This window comes from Aulostomus chinensis, chromosome 9, assembly GCF_037954235.1.
Source record: "Aulostomus chinensis isolate RoL2024-O1b breed Wild chromosome 9, RoL_Achi_v1.0, whole genome shotgun sequence".
NCBI classification, from domain to species: Eukaryota; Metazoa; Chordata; class Actinopteri; order Syngnathiformes; family Aulostomidae; genus Aulostomus; species Aulostomus chinensis.
This window is the reverse complement of record NC_141328.1, coordinates 24,049,889-24,066,543: the sequence shown is the minus strand read 5'-3', so window position 1 is coordinate 24,066,543 and position 16,655 is coordinate 24,049,889. Positions and strand designations below refer to the sequence as shown.

Sequence of the window (16,655 nt, the reverse complement as noted above, 5' to 3'; positions counted from 1 at the left end):
GGACATGTTAATAAGTGGAGAGTTATTGTGCAACATGTGTTTGTGTGTCTGACACAGGAGGGCAGTCTTTCAACACTTGCCTCCATCTGTGGAAGACACCAGTCGTACTCTCACGTCTGGGCCTCTGCTGTTGCAATTCATTTGATCAAACTGGTCTCTCAAACTGACCCAAACACGCATAATTCCTTCATCTTCAGCAGAAGGAAAGGAAATGTTCCTCTGCTTCAGCTTGGCAAACAACCTTCACCTTCGTTTGATTAACTTGAGCCTGACCTCTCTCTGTTACCTTTTCAGAAAAGTTCCTTCCATCCCTTCACCTCCACTACACCACCTGTCCCTTCGTCACCCCTTTTTTTTCTGCGAAGAGAGGGCTGCGTGAGCCATTACAGATGAAACCAGTCCAGATTCAATATTTATCCAGGTTGTGCGTGAAGATATCTGCCATTTCAGCACTTGCTGTGCCCCTTCGACAAACAACGCTGATGCACACTGGAATTCCTCTGCGTCTGCTCCTAAACCCTCTCCTCCTTTCCTTCCCTCACTCCAAGACTTTCTACTTGGGAGGAGGAGGGGGTGGGTCTCATAGAAATTCTTCATTAAGTCTCCTCTTTGAACCCCCATGGAGGCAGCACAGGTTCATGCGCTGAGGTGGAGGAGATTTTGGGGAGCCGTGTGGTCCTAGAGAGGAAGCAGCGGCAAACCCTGGGAAGTGATGTTTTTGATGTGTTGCCGAAAAACCACCCAACCCCCACCCCCCCACCCCCCCACCTCCATCTCCATCCCCTCCACCCACCATCACCATCAACCTCCCCATACACTCCTGGCTGGAGCTCCTATTAATCATCCTGTCAGTCCGGCAGCACACACATTTGCTACGGCACCGACGTAGAACCAGCTCACTTACACGCCCTGCAACAAAACAAACAAACAAGTAACGTAGACAGTTACTGCCGGACAACAGGAGTCTGAACGGGAATGAGAGTCTAATCTCTGTGGAAATGATGCTGGAGACCTGCTGGATTTGTTTGCTATTTGCAGACTTAATTGGTCGGTTTTGGGTTACAGAGTTTTTGGTGTTGCGTGGTTTGGGATGTCAGGCTGAATGTTCAGTTGACCGATGTTTTTTGGTTGTTCTTACTTGAAACTTTAAAAAGCTCAAAATTCAGCAGCATGATTCCAAAAAAAAAATAATCTTTGATTTGCTTTATTAAAGGGAATTTTAATTTTTACGATCTTCATGGAAAAACATTAAAGTTACAATGGTGTCATTTTAATGGGAATCTCTATCAAATGAAGATGTTGTCTTCAGTCTGCAGAATATGATGTGTATTCAGGACATATCTGCACCACCACAATATTTAATTTGAATGGAATTTTTTTTTTTTTAACAAAAATTAAATTCCCACAAATATTGTGCAGTCCTGCATTATGAAAGTTGCAGTTGCCCATACTGCGATTTGCAAGTACAGTACACCCCACAGCACTCAGTTGCACGGTACTGGATGTAAGGGAAAGATTGTGTGTGCATCACATTGAGTTTAAGTTTTTTCCCCCCGTTTTTTTAATTTGCCGAAATCCCCGGCCGTGCCCCTTGGACTGAGGGTCCGCATACCTTGGCAGTGAAACCATATTACTGAAAAGCAGGTCCCTTTAGGCTGAGAATGTCAACAAGACTTGTGGGTTTGCTTAAGAGATGACAACTCTGCTGCTGCTACTTTGGATTCATATGAGAGGTATACACCCAACTAAATTATTAGTGTCATCGCCTTATACCCACTGTCATGAAATAATGTGGAATCAGCTGGAATATTGCAGGTAATGTGGAAGTGCTTTGTGTTGTGTTCTGTAAATCTGCATAGCTGGATTTTCCCAAAAGATTGAGCTGAGGAAATAATTCCAACACTGAGGCTCTCCCGTGTCTCTGCTAAGCATTTTCAGTGGTGTGTGTGTGTGTGTGTGTGTGTGTGTGTGTGTGTGTGTGTGTGTGTGTGTGTTGTGAGGCCCCCGCTGGCTGCAGTGACGTCACTCCCCACATTCAGTGTTATGATCAGGGCCGTTATGAGACGACTGTGGGATCTGGACTCGTTGCTATGTCCTGTAGATTTGCCTGAGAGGAGTTTGATAGAACGGACATCGAAACATGTTGGGTTTTGATGCTGCAAATAATTTGAGCCATTTTTGTAAATAAGAGTAAAATGAAGCAGTTCACGTTAACCTCATCACACCCCTGCTGTTACTGTAGACATGTAAGAATATCACTGCCAAAACAGTAACTGTCATAGTGGCATCCAGCAGGTTTCCCTGTATGGCCTCTCCGTTTCATCCAGTAGCGGTGAGAAGTATTCTCTGAAGATGGTATGATGAGAACAGAATCCCAGATCTGATCTTTACAGGAGGCGAGAACACAAATCTCGTATTGGACCTTCAAGGTTGGTTTGTTTCAAAGATGAGAACCAGAAATCCCAGGAGCTGGTGCGCTTCAGAAGTCTGCTGAGGGGGTGGCAGAGCGCTCTCTGGAGTCCAAGCCCGCCACCGTGCCAGCCTGGTGTGAAATGGACACTTGTGGGCTCGGCTTGTTCTGTCTGTCCACAGTTGTTAATGATAACATGAACTGGCCTCAGCACTTGATGCTGCCCACATGAGCTTTTTGCCGCCTGCCAAGTTGTGTGTATGATCTTGGTGCTAAAACTGTGTGTGTTTGCTACCTACTGGACTGCTGTCAGTGGCAGGTTGAGCCAGGGATATTTCTGTCTACAGAAGCTTATATTTCTGCTCTAATCACGGGTTTATCCAATCATATCCTACCTGATTATCCTCCAGGAGCCTTTTATTCATTTCAACTGAAGTACAACTGTGAAAGCTCCTCCCAGCTATCAAATGACACCATGTTTACAATGACTATATATATATATATATATATATATATATATATATATAATTTGAAATTTAGCTAAGACACTCAAATATATTTTCTGTTAATGATTATTTTTGTTTTTGAATTAATTTAGTATAAATTATAATCAAATCGGCCTCAACACTCCTCACATTGCTGATATTCGGCTTTTTCAACACAAGCATGGCAGTCAATTTAATGATTTATTTAGGATTTTATGACATTAACACAAATATTCAAACAAATTATTGTCATTGCTTTGCCTGTAGTTACAAACATGTTGACGTCACAGAGGTGTCAGATTTTTTTATTTTTTAGATTTTTTTAAATTTTTTAAATCCTGTCTTAAATAAAGGCTCCGAAGGCCTTTTGGCCTTTCTCTCTGTTTGTTGCCATCCTCCTGTAGAGACTCTCTATGAAGGTATTTTCTCCAGCAGCGCCGCGGAGCCTCCGTACTCCTCCGGTAGCTCTACGTGACACCGAACCGACGTCAACCGTGTGTGCTGCTCTTTGGCTGAGTTGTAAAATATGACAGGCTATTTTCTCGCTGCCGCTCCCAACTCAAAGATTAACATTGTGATTCCAAGTGTCCCAGCAGACAGCGTGATTGATTACATCATATTAAGGTCGTTTCTACATCGGGGTAATTTTCACTGCAGCCTCCCGGCGATATTTTAATGTGCATTTGTTTGGCGGGGTTGTCGGTTCCTCGCTCCTCTGGTCTGCGGGGAAATGGATGGCGACATTAACGAGCGATTAATTAAAAGCAAGAACATTAATGACGATGGCACGGCTTGCTTTTTTTTTTTTTCCTTCTTCTAATAAACATTTAATTTATACGTTTATTTTTTTTAGGTAAACCAAGTTCCCTATCAGAACTTTAACATCATGCAAACTGATCGTCACGTGAGACGTCGTTTGTATTTGTTTTTCTTTCAGAACAGAATTCGAACACGACGATGTCAAATCTCATATTTCAGTATTGACATAATATACATATTCTTTTATCAGGTCTACGAAATAGAAGATATTGATTATTTCATCACTTCTTTTTGCGTTGGCTCTGGTCGATCAAGTGCAGCGGGATCAAAATCCAAAATATGACCCATAAATATGAGTGAATAAATAATGAATTTGATCATCAATTGTGGCTCGTTTTACTCAACAGATATCTCAGCCACAACATTTAGCGGTATTTTTCTGCTCCAGCCAGAACTGAATATCAGATTTAAATTTTTACCAACCAGTTTTACTGATTATTAACGAAGACGCTTGTGACGCGCACAGACGCGCATAATTATTTGCAACTGTTTCTTTTTTCTTTTCTTTTTTTCATCTCCACAGATGTGAAGCTGGAGAGCCTTGAGCGCTTCTGCAGTTTCTGCTGCTGCTGCTGCTGCTGCTGCTGTGTGTGTGTGTGTGTGTGTGTGTGTGTGTGTGTGTGTGTGTGTGTGTGTGTGTGTGTGTGTCTGTCGCTGGCCTCTAACCTTGATATTGCTGAACATCGGTGGCCGTGGTGCAGCCACGCAGCGTCTATTTCTGACAGCATATTAACAGCAACTTAGAAGGCCCCAAAGAAACGTCTTGGATTAGCGGTCAGATTTCCCATTTCCCAATCATATGCACCAAGGTCCTGAACCCAATTAATGGCTAATAATTACCCTGGCTACTTCACCATGACCGCTCGCTTCTGGGGGACTTTTTTTTTGGGGGGGGGGGGGGGGTTCGGCCTGCTGTGAAGCCAAACTGAACTGATATTTTAGAGAAGAAAGGAGGAGGGATTTGTCATTGATTAGCTGCTTAGATCCTAGTGAATTTTTACCCATCGACCTGTGGAAAAGTGGCATTGTTGGTGTGTTTTTTTTTAAATTTATTGTGCTTGTCACTCACTGACACACACTGTGTGTGTGTGTGTGTGTGTGTGTGTGTGTGTGTGTGTGTGTGTGTGTGTGTATCATGTTTACTCCGCTGTTATATCGACGATGGCAGAATTTCATTTGACGAAGTTACAATGCTCCCAGGGCTCCCTGGACGTTCATCCGCAGGCCCGCGGACCGCGAGGTGCTCCGGTTCACATGTCTAATGCGCACTGATGTTATCTGCGCGTAACGGCTAAAGTCAGAGACCCGGAGCCTTTTCCACCGTGGATAAAGCTTGAGTTTCAAGGGTGTGTGTGTGTGTGTGTGTGGCTCCAATGAGCACGCGCACGCTTGTGTGATATGCGTAATGATGAACGATGATGGCACCGAGGACGGTTTATTGGAGTAGCGTTTTTTGGGTTGTTTTTTTGTTTTTTGTTTTTGTTTTAAATCGTTTCACACCATTTTAATGACGTTACTGAAATGGGCTCCGGGCTGTGGCGCCACTGTAGTCTTTACAAAGATCCTCCAGGTCTGAGCCAGCTTTTGCAACTTGTATTATTATTATTTATTTTCGGTGGGAAGGATTTGAGATCCTTCCAGGTGTTAAGTGTGACATTGAGGGGAATTAAACATCAAATTGTATCATTTGTACTTTATACCGTTCGTTCACAGGCCTCAGTAGAGCAAACCATTATCTACAAAATCACATGTCATGATAAATTTGAACAAATAGCTCAATATAGACACGAGAGCAATGTGGGGATAATTATTTGTGATTTGACAAAATACAAACCGGAAGATTTTTTAATACGCAACCATCAGTAATGTTAAAATAATGGCAGAATGGGTGGAACAGTTTGGTAACTTTAGAAAATGACATCACTCTTACTGTAATACAGCCTTTAAAATACAGACCCACAGATATGCAATGGTCTTTATGCATAATGACATATGTATATAATGTGTACAGTATATATGTATAATATATGTGTATATATGCATATGTATGTATGCATGTACATGTATATATTTACATTTATGTGTGTACGTATATACACATGTATATATGTATGTGTGTGTATATATCTATATACATACATATATAAATATATAGTGATTAAGAGAAATAGTACTTGTGTAAATATACGTCTTTGCAATGATTCCTCAAATGCTTGTGACAAAACAGACAAAACATCTTACTGATCAGCAATGAATAACTTTATTGGCCAGAACCGCAGCGCAAGACTGCCTCCACTTAAAAAGGGGGGGGGGGTGTAATATCGACTAGTAATGGCTACTATCGGTCAGCTGGTTAATCGGCCTGCAGCCAACACGATATGAGTGTGCTTGGCTGCTACCTGGTCAATGTTGGGCCCCTTTAATCCAGGAAAAGACGTCATGCTGCATCACCGTAATGGTATCATCAATCTAAATGATACTTTGGGCATTGTGTGATATCTGATCCTGATATGCAACTGTCCTGCCTCAGTGTCGAGGTCTGGAGGTGTGTTTGCCTGAGCCATTGAGACCCTCACACATGAACCCCTACACAGGTGCATGAACGCGTGCAATACCTGCCCCAGACGTCGCTCCGCGCCCTGGAGCCGGCGCAGGTAAAAAGGCTTCCTGGTTACAGATTAAAGGCAACATGATCAAATACTCCTAAAATGCCTTATTCGATCGTCGAAGTTTTGTTTGTTTGTTGTCTGTGTCAACTGATCCTCTCATTCGCGCCTCTTCAGTGTAATTAGACGGATTAAAGGATCCGGATGATTGAACAGGAGCACCTCTCTCTCGCTCTCTCTCTCTCGCTCGCTCTCTCTCTCTCTCTCTCTCTTGCCCTCTCTCGCTCGCTCTCTCTCTCTCTCTCCCTAACTCTCTCTCGCTCTCTCACTCTCTCTCTTCCGGGGACCGAGCCAGCCCTGCTGCCGCCGCCGCCTTCATGCACTCCTTCCAGCCACACAACAACTGAAGAAAAAAATACCGCATTTCTCGGGAGGAAACACTCCAAAAAAAAAAAAAAAAACCCCTCCAGGTTCTCCTGCACAGAGTTTCCACAACCCCGGTAGAGGTCGATGTTGAAATGGCAGGAGGTGTTCCCCAACGGGCCACACTTTTCTTAGCGAGCCTAATCACACTTAATTGCTCCTTTTAAAAAAGGTGTTGTAGCGCGTGAAGTCATTTGTCCAACCCGATGTGCAAGAAGTAGAAATACGCGGGATTCAAAGGCCTGGCTGGACTGTGTCGAGCTGCTGCTGCTGCTGCTGGAAATTATTTTAACAACAAAAGCTGCGTAAAGTTTTACCTATTTTTTTTTCTCCCCAGTATTTGTCAGTCTGAAGCTGAGTGAAGGGCGCAGTATCGATAACGGTTGATCGATTAAGACAATGGATCATTGATAGCTTGTCGTCAGCGTCCCGCTCTTTGTTCACACACCGAGGAATAAACAAAACCTTTGTACAGCACCGGTACACACATCATTTATTATTTATTTATCGACCTGCTTCCTGTCTTTTTGTTGTGTGTGTGTGTGTGTGCGCGCGTGCGTGCGTGCGTGCGTGTGCTGACCTCTGCGCCCCGCAAGACCACGCATCCTGGTGTCTTTCCCAGCGCGTTTTGAAACTGATTCCTACTGTTTATTTCTTGGTTGGATTACTGTGTGCAAATTATCAGAAAGAAATGATAAATCTGAAGTGTGGAGGGAACTCCTGCCTCTCCCCGATGGAGGCATCCTCTGCACTTTTACAATTTTTAATTTTTTTTTTTTGCAAATCAGAGGAAATTAATCCTCTCGTGTCAAATTGCCAAGACACACACTCCCTAATATGCAGATAATATATGCTAATTGCCGCTGATGATTATTGATGGATGATCACGCTTTTCATTTCGTCAGGAAACATCCCATGGCGATTCCTGCCCAGCACGCTTGTGACGTATTTGATGAACTCGTGCCTTCGTTCAAATCAATTGTTGTTCCGCGTGCATTATAATAATTAAAAAAAAACAAAGGAAATTGTCAAACACACTTGATTGCATTGAGCCAAAACGCTATTTAATAAAAGCAAAACATGTGGCCTTAAAAACTTGACAGTACAAAATTAATATAATAATAAAAAAAAAGTTGTTTTTTTTAAAGTAGGTAAAAAAAAATTAAATCAACAATGTGATGAGTGTGCAGAGAATGAATCCCGGCGCTCTCCCAGCAGACTGCAGTCGCTCCATCATCACCGATCGTTAATAGGCTCCAACACTGAACCGCCTTTATTTAGCCAAACCAGACGGAAACCATTCCCACATGACATGCAGGCTACAGGCCCAGGCACCATGTGTGGAGCAGCCACCAACACTTTTATTATTTTCATAAAATGATGAAATATGAATGTATCATACTATTATTTTGATCAGCCAAAAAAATAAATCCAAAAATAAGAATAAAATAAACAGTTGGAATAATAGTAAAATAAGAATTTGGTTGTACAGTTGATAAATTTTCCAATAAAATGTCAATTAATCTTATTAAAATAAAAAGGAGAATGACCTAAATAGCATCTCATAAAAATGTATATATATTTAAATATAAATGTTTTAAATAAATGGACAACTAATGCATCACGTACGCGATGAGTAACTAAATTTCGAAGAACTACATCCAAACATTGGGCTACCTTGTACAGTCGTGCAGGCTGCACCACAGCTGGATGCACCACCTTCCTGCCTGCAGCAAACAACAAACAAACAGGTGCGAGTCAAAAGTCATACTTACAGAGTCTGCAGTCGATCCCACTTCGTTCAGCCTAACTGCGCTTAACTCTATAGCAGTGCTGATAGTGGAGCCGAGCACTTAGAGGGAAAAACTGCGAATACGAATGAAACAAAAAGTGAACATTTGCAAGGAAAGAAAGAAAGAAAAAAACCCTCCTGTATGATTGTGGAGGCTCCGTGCGTGCGTCAAACAGCTGCTGGCCGCCGCTGCTGCTGCTGCTGCTGCTGCTGAGGGCAACGAGGTTTACACACACACACACACACACACACACACACACACACACACACACACACACACACACACACACACACAAACTTCAACTGAACTGAACTGGGCACCCATCAACTCCTGCATGTGAATAAATGAAGACTAAAAATATCTACATGATAACAGTAGCACCAACATTCTTAATACATAGTTTGTCCTCTGAATAAATGTAAAAGTATATTAGATTTTTTAATTGCTTTAGTTTCAAATACAAGTAAATAAAAAAACAAGTGAGAAATTGTGACAAAGTCAAATAAAAGGAGGATTAATGACAGTTCTCGCTGTAGAACCGTGACCTGACCGTACCTCTGCGTCCGTCGCCGGGTGGAGAGAACCAAGTTGCCGCTGTTAAAGGGGTAAAAAATCCGAGTGGGTGCTGGCAGGAGCTGAATGGGGTGGGTTGGAAAGGGGTGAGGAGGGGGACGTGGGTAAGGGGATGTGAAGGGGGGGAGGGAGAGAAGGTGAGATGGTGAGGAGAGCGCAGGAGGAGGAGGAGGAAGAGGAGGAGGGGAAGAGATAAGTGATCTAAAGGGGAGACGATAGGACAAAAAAAAGTGATGATGATGAATACATTGGAAAGTTTTTTGGCCCCGGCGAGGGTGTCAGATTGAATGGCCTGTGCGCATGTGCGAAGGTGTCCAAACTGACAATGCTGGTGAGATGAAGATAGTGTTGTTGCTGCTTCTGGGCTCACGGAGGACGACGAGAGGAATCTACAAACCGACAAGATGAGATCCAAGGCGAGGGCGAGAAAACTAGCCAAAAGTAGGTCTTCTTTTTCCCCCTTCCTCACGCTTTCAGCCGCCGGCTCCAAACTCCGGGGTTTCTAGATGTCCAGTGTGTCCTTGTCATTTGTCATAGCCTTAAGAGAGGAGGGGGGCGACTCTTTGTCCACACAGACAGGGGAGAACTTTTTCAGCTAAAAAACGTGTCCCGCTCCGGGTGCTCCGTGTCTGCATGCTGCGGTCTTGGATGTGTCGCTTCCCTGAAAGTTTCATGCCTGATGAGTGAAAACGCCGCTGGTGCTTTAGCCGCACACACTCCTCTGATACACACACACACACCGCCGCTCAAATCTGCGCTCCAGGATTCTAATTTGCTCCTCTCGCCTGTCGAGGCTTTAGCGGAGGCGCTGACTCGTTTCCCCGAAAGTTACCAAGAAAGTTGTCGAAATGCATTGTAACTTTTTATAGAGCCGTTCCAAGTCTTGTGAAATTATGTTCCCAGCTTTTGAAATAGTGGGCGCTGTGGCACTGCTCAGCCTGCTGCTGCTGCTGCTGCTGCTGCAGAGCTCCCACAGAGCAGAGCACAGCGCACTCCTGCCCTCGCCTGCAAACCGTCGCGCCAGCGTGAGATTTTTGAAGAAGAAACGGCAATATATATTTTTTTAAATGCACATTGTGTTGTTGTTGTTGTTGTTGTGTTGCTACTCGAACCGCAGAAGATATCGCTCCGCTTGAACTTTGTCTGTCCCCGGGCCCTCGGACTGCTGCGGACTGGTTCCTCCTCCAGGGAATGCCAATCAATAATGCGTCCTGTGCAAGAAAGCGCCCATGTACTTGGTGGACTGCTGCTCGCGTCACACGGAAAAAAAATCATGTATTCATTTTGGAGAACATGAGTACTAAGTTGTTGGAGGTGGACCATGTTTATTGTTTGATAGTTTGTGTATTGTTGGTGGGTTGATTCACGAGGCTCGTTTATTTATTTATTTATTTGAAATTCCTGCATGAGTGCATGTTTTCTGCTGTGGACCAGTCTGCCCTTTTCCTCTTTTTGTAATATTTAGCGGTGATGATATAAACCCTTGAATTGTGGTGGCCTGTTGGCATGTGTGTTTATGGTTTTCTATGCTGGTTGTATTTTTATTTTGATTTAAAAAAAAAAAGAACTAGTTTTGTAGTTTGATGTCAGTGCAGAACTTCAGCACAACGACCGTAGCCTTGCATTCATAATTTTCAGGAAGTACAATTATTTTTAAAATGTGCCTGCAATTCTTGTATATACTGGGGTGGCTTGAACGCATATTTATAGGCCTTAAAACTTTGCCAAAACCACTCAGATGCTTAATTCAACGCCAGACTCGTTTAAAAAAAAAACAAAAAAAAAACCCCAAACAATTCAGCCTCAAAAAAGCAGCATCTACATTTTTTTTAAACTTATCAGACCTTAAATGAAATACTTTTTTTTAACAAACATGAAACCTGTCATTTAAAAGAATTTCCCTTCATTTTATTCAAATAAATTCAGCTGCTCTATTTTGCCTTAAATCAATGGTTCGTACACGTGCATTTACATTATTATTAATATTAATAATAATCGTAATACTAAGACGGTTTATTGCTGTATTTGGTATTACCTGAGCTCACGTGCAAGCGTGATCCACGTGATCAAGTTTCCGTGTAGAGTTTTTAGTTTAAAAAAAAAAGTGGGAGAAAAAATGCAGTAGATAGTAAAAGTACTTAAAGATGTGTAGGAGGGTGCTGGCTGCCGGCAGTTGCACTTGGTCTTGATCTCTAAACAGCCTTGATAGTCTGTTGATCCGGGTGCTAATGAACACAAATACCTGGCTTTGTAGCCCCCTCACACTGGAGCAGTGGAGGTCTGCGGCTCCAGCAAGGCCTCGGAGCGCTCACACACAAAAGCAGAGCAGACAGGAGGAGAAAAAAAGAGAAAAGAAACTATCTTGTTCTTTTTAACATTCAAAACAAGCAGGCCCACAACTTCTGAAAACGACGCGTGGGAGTGCAGCCCCCCCCCCCCCCCCCATTTCTTCTTCGTCGTCGTCTGTCGCCGAGGTGCAACACTCTTGCAGCCTCGAACTGGCGTCAGCTGCTTTGTCATATTATTTTTAATCCTCTTGTGTATTTTAATTTTTGAATTGAACACTCGGCCCCTCATATACACCGAAGGCCAAGACTCTGTAGAAAAGTGTGACTCAACACGTGGGAATATGTGTGTGTGTGCGCGCGTGCGTGCGTGCGTGCGTGCGTGTTTTAATGGAAGCTCGCATCGATCAGCGTGTGCAGCTGCTTCGTTTACATAATGTTTTTTGGGTCAGGAGCGTGTTTGGATTATATAGTCTCACATGTTGGCTTTTTTTTTTTGGAACAAGATTCATAAATATCACCTGCCTTTGTCTGAAAAATAAAGTTTTACTCATTTTGCATTTTTTTAAAAAGAATTTACGTCACTTGTTTTTTTAATATCTTTTTTTTTATCTAGAACAATCAGTTGATTATTAAAATGTAAATATTCTTTTTCCCCAGTATGTTTTACATATGAATTCTGAGAGCTGATGTCATTTTTTTTCTTTTGGTGGACAAATAAAAGCTTTGATCCATCTCTGGCTGACTAACTATGCAAAATCAATACAGGCAATCGGAAGGTCAACACCAGATGAAATATTTTCTTGCACCTGAATGCAGATGTCAAAAGCAGCCACAGAGGTTAATTTATCTGTGCAGTGACCAACTCCTGTGCTTGTCTGAGCCTTAGAGTACTGCTCGTGTGTTGCACAGCTCACAGCTCTTTTATTTTGATAAAATTCTGCTGGGCCCATATAGACTTGATTTGGATCATTTAAACTTACGGCGCATTTTTTTTTGTGGGCATTTTTCAGCGCGTGTGTTTGTCATATATGTATATATGCGCACACACACACACACACACACACACACACACACACACACTTTCTCACATATGTATCCGGATGAACAAAATAATTAAAACGTGTCACAGCTTCTCTCACACGTGGGGAAACAGGAAGTTTTGAAGCCACGCTGATTTTAACCACAACATAACACGGGTTATTGATTTTCAAAAGCTGTTTTAGTGACTGAGGCCGTCTCCATAATCAGCTCAATAAAGGAGCGGTAGAGCCACACCGTCTTTCACTACCTGATTTTTTTCCCCCCCTTTGTACATTTTTGCTGAATTTGCAGAAAGGCTCCCCTTCCTCCTCGCCTCTCTACCTACCTCCTCATCTATTGAACAAATGCTCTCAGTTAGTGACAGTTTCCCTCTCATGCCTCTCCTTCCCTGTCTGGACTCTATGGACTCGTGCTACTGGCCTGATATGCTATTGATCTTTGTATTCGAGGACCTTTATGAGACGACTCCCAGTCAGGAACTTGGCGTGGCTCAAGAGCATCTGATGTTTTGACAGAAGTAATAAAAGCCAACCCATAACACTTTAAATCCAACAATGGTAGCTATGTTGAACTTCTGGCTAAAAGTTCAGGGGTCCTGCATGTGCAGGCTCTCGTGTATTTCTGCTGTGCAGCTGTAATGTGTGTCGGATAGCAAAGCTCCGAGTTCACACATTAAAGCATGAACACAGAAATTGATAGGCTTATCAAACAAAAAAGGAAAGGGTTTGTCTGTGTAACAGTCACTGTATCCCACACTGCAGCATATATTGAGGAACAATTTGGATTAAAATCCCCTTTATTTGGAAGCCGGTGAGACTCTGGTTTAAATGACAGGCCCATGGTGTGGCGTCATGTTGTCATTTCCTGTTCTGATGATCAGCCTGCAGTGACTTCATCTCTCTATCCAATTTTACATTTCAGAAGCACTGGACACAGGGCCTGATGGAGAAGATCTTTATTTTATTGTTATGAAGAACATGTTTGGAAACCTGAGACGTGCGTAGCTGCAGGAGAGCGCTTTCCTAGTTTGACGTGTCCTCTTTAAAACAACTGTCTGGCTGCTGTGGTCATGTGAAGACGAGCTCAGTCAGGCGATATATAAGAACCCGTGGTTGTTTTTTTTTAATTTTTTTTTTTTTTAAATTTTGCATTTATCTGTCCACCAGCTCGGTCCTGATTTTGTGGGAGAAAAAACAAAAACAAAACACCCCTTACTTTTTCACCAAATCGTGACTTCCTTTCATGATGTGTGCATTTGAATTAATTTGAGGACAATTTGTGTCATTTTGAAGGATTGAAAGTGAACTAATTGCATCAGCACACACTTGGCACAGCCTCATATGCTACATCAGAGCTTGATTATGGAGGCTGGAGGGATGCGAGTCCCTCATCCCTCTGTCTGCGCACTCACAGTTTGCAATCCTCTTTCCATCCTCATCTACGTCTGCTCACTGAAATACCTTCTATTTTATATAATCAATTACTGCTCTCTCTTCTGTGTTCATGAAAAGAAAAACACCTCTGTTCATTACGTTGCAGTGAATTTGTCAATTTGTAGCTTGTGGAGGAGGAGGGTTGGGGGAAGATTTTGGTCATGGTTACAGTCAGTTCAGTGTTAAGCCACTGGTGCAGTAACATATGGTCCACATTCGATTCACATAATACGATACAAATAAAGATGTATTGCCTTTTGTAACCATATCTTCAAATTTGCTGAGAGCCGACTCATGAATCGTTTTCTTTCCAGCAGAGTCTTCATGTTACCTTGAAATGTGGAGGACACTGTCTCAGTTCTGCTTACTCGTCCTAAATTTTTGAAACAGACACAGTCGAGCGAGCTCCTGTGATCCCCTCCACCTGTGTGGGTAATAAACTGCAAGTTTAAATGTGACGAACAGGAATTACTTGAAGGGCTGGAAGCATTAATTTATTAGAGGATGGCTCAATTTGACTTGATTGTTCTCTGTTTCGTCTCTTTTTTTTTTTTTTACACAACTTTTCCTCCGTTAGTCAACCGTGTAATGATTTCTAGCACTATGATTCTCTCTCTTCTTCGCTGCCTTTCATCTCCAGGAAAACACTTTCATTGTAACTCAGCTGCAGTGTAATGCTGCTGCTGCTGCTGTTTTGGCCTTCGGATAAGGGATCCCTAGTCAACGTGCCATAAAATATAGAAAACAACTCAGGACATTGGAACCACCTCTAAATCTTTCTGATGTGATGTTATATGTGGCTGTTGTATCCATCATTTGTCATCATTTTTGATTCCAATTTGATTGATTCAAATTAAACTGTATGTAATTATTAAGGTTAAGAATTTAGAGGCCGAGTGTTTATTCAGTAATTCATATTCAGTATTATGTTTGTTTAATAAATGGTCAAACCCTTGCCCTCTTCATCAGGAGAATATTTCACTCTTTATACTAAAGCTTGAAATGAAGACCGAGCTGTGGTTTTGGTTTTTGGAGTAGCGGAGCTGAAACGAGTCCAGCTGCAGCTCTGCAGAATGCTGAAGTCTCAGGGACTCTCGAGTATCAAATGTGACTCACTGGGCTTGAAAACATTTGACTTTCTTTCTTTCTTAGTTTTCAGCTTTGCAGTGACGTGTAGACAACTACTCCGTTTATGCACACACAGGAACTATACTGCACATATGCACGGCAACATAGATGGACACATGCACACGCGCGCACACACACACACACACACACCTTAGCAGTGACAGATTTTTGGGCAATGGTAGGATTTAACCCCAATCAATCAAAAACTAGCGAGGTTGAGTGTAAATGTCACCCAGACAGCAGGAGTTGGCGGTGTTGGCTGGCTTAGTCGAGTGTGTGTGTGTGTGTGTGTGTGAGAGAGAGAGAGTGAGAGTGAGAGAGCGCGCGTGTGTGTGTGTGTGTGTGTGTGTGTGTGTGTGTGTGTGTGTGTGTGTGTGTGTGTGAGAGAGAGAGAGAGAGAGAGAGAGCGCGCGCGCGTGTGTGTGGGTGTGTGTGTGCGCACCATTTTGTACACTTGTTGGAGGTCCTGTCACTGTTCTGAGTTTTGACCTGGGTCGAGTCGGAAGCAGTGATGGGTGGGCACCTCTTCCACCTGGATACACACATACACACACAGAAATATGGGCTCACATAAACACACACATCTCAGCTCCACACTTCCTGCCCAGTCTGATGCTGGCTAAGTCCAATTTTGAGTTGACATACAAATACCATTAAACATTAAGCTCTTGCACATGGCTCTAAATCCCATTCATTCCACTGATACGTTGACCTCACATTATCCAGTTGGCAAATACGCCTCTTTCCCGCCTCACACCATGACCTCACCCGCCATGTTTGTAAAAACATCTCCCAATCATTTGGCAGTGGAGACTGTGGCATGCCAGAGAGAGTTTAAGATATATCCCTGATGTTTTCTTTCGTAGCACCCCCCCCCCCCCCGCCCCCACTGTTATTCGTCTCTGCTCATACCCTTCATTTTCAACTTGCAGATGGGGGCGGGGTCTTTGTTATAATTAGTCCTCCGTAGTGCAGTATGAATGGCGTTGCAGTTAAATGTATTTTGTCTTGACCTGTGGCTGCTTTCATCTTTACTTCCCGAGTCTTCTGATCAATGGCAAACGGTTATCTCTCGGGGTGTCTTTATCACAGCCCGCTGTGAAACAGTGCGTGCTGTTTGCTAAACAAGGGGGCAAATTTGTCGAGCCCTAATTAACATGTTTTAACAGCTCTCCTGATTTTCTCTGCATTGTGATATCCCAGGGATTGCTCAGCATTGTGACTAGTCTTATCTGGGTCTAATCCCGATTTGTTTGGTATTAGCCCAGTCACTTTCTCTCCCTCTTTCTCGCTCTTTCCTCCTTTTAATTCTTCATTTGTCCCAACTCTGGTCATTTCCTTTTGTCCAGTCCAGAAAGACTGTGTTTGTGACATGTGAAAAGCTTAATTTTAGTGGAAATGAACATACTGGGTTGTAGTTCAATGGTGCTATTAAGCAACATTCATCCGAATAATTTTTGCGAATATATAATTTAGTTTGTCTACTAATTTTTGTACTGAAATTAAAGATTCAAATCAAGTTGTAATAAAAAAAAAAAAAATTACCAAAGCAATTGGATGTTTTTTGTAGGCTGTGTTTGGTCTCTTTTCATGCATAAGACGCAGCCGTTGCCAGAATAACCTTTTATTCTTCTTGGTTGACAACACATCTTTTTT

General features: G+C 42.7%; 1 protein-coding gene across 12 annotated transcripts in view; it reads left to right on the top strand.

The window, feature by feature from the left end:
• The window catches only part of prdm16 (PR domain containing 16), a 248,068-nt gene that overhangs the window by 60,428 nt on the left and 170,985 nt on the right, over positions 1–16,655 (top strand). The window contains exon 1 of one of the 12 annotated variants that reach the window (XM_086214422.1): positions 9,266–9,550. The exons of the other annotated variants lie outside the window; for them this stretch is intronic. Within the exon in view, the coding sequence (XP_086070548.1) occupies positions 9,514–9,550 (37 nt within the window). The 5' untranslated portion in view covers positions 9,266–9,513. Of the gene's footprint in view, positions 1–9,265; positions 9,551–16,655 lie in introns of those variants that run through there. 12 annotated transcript variants of the gene reach the window in all.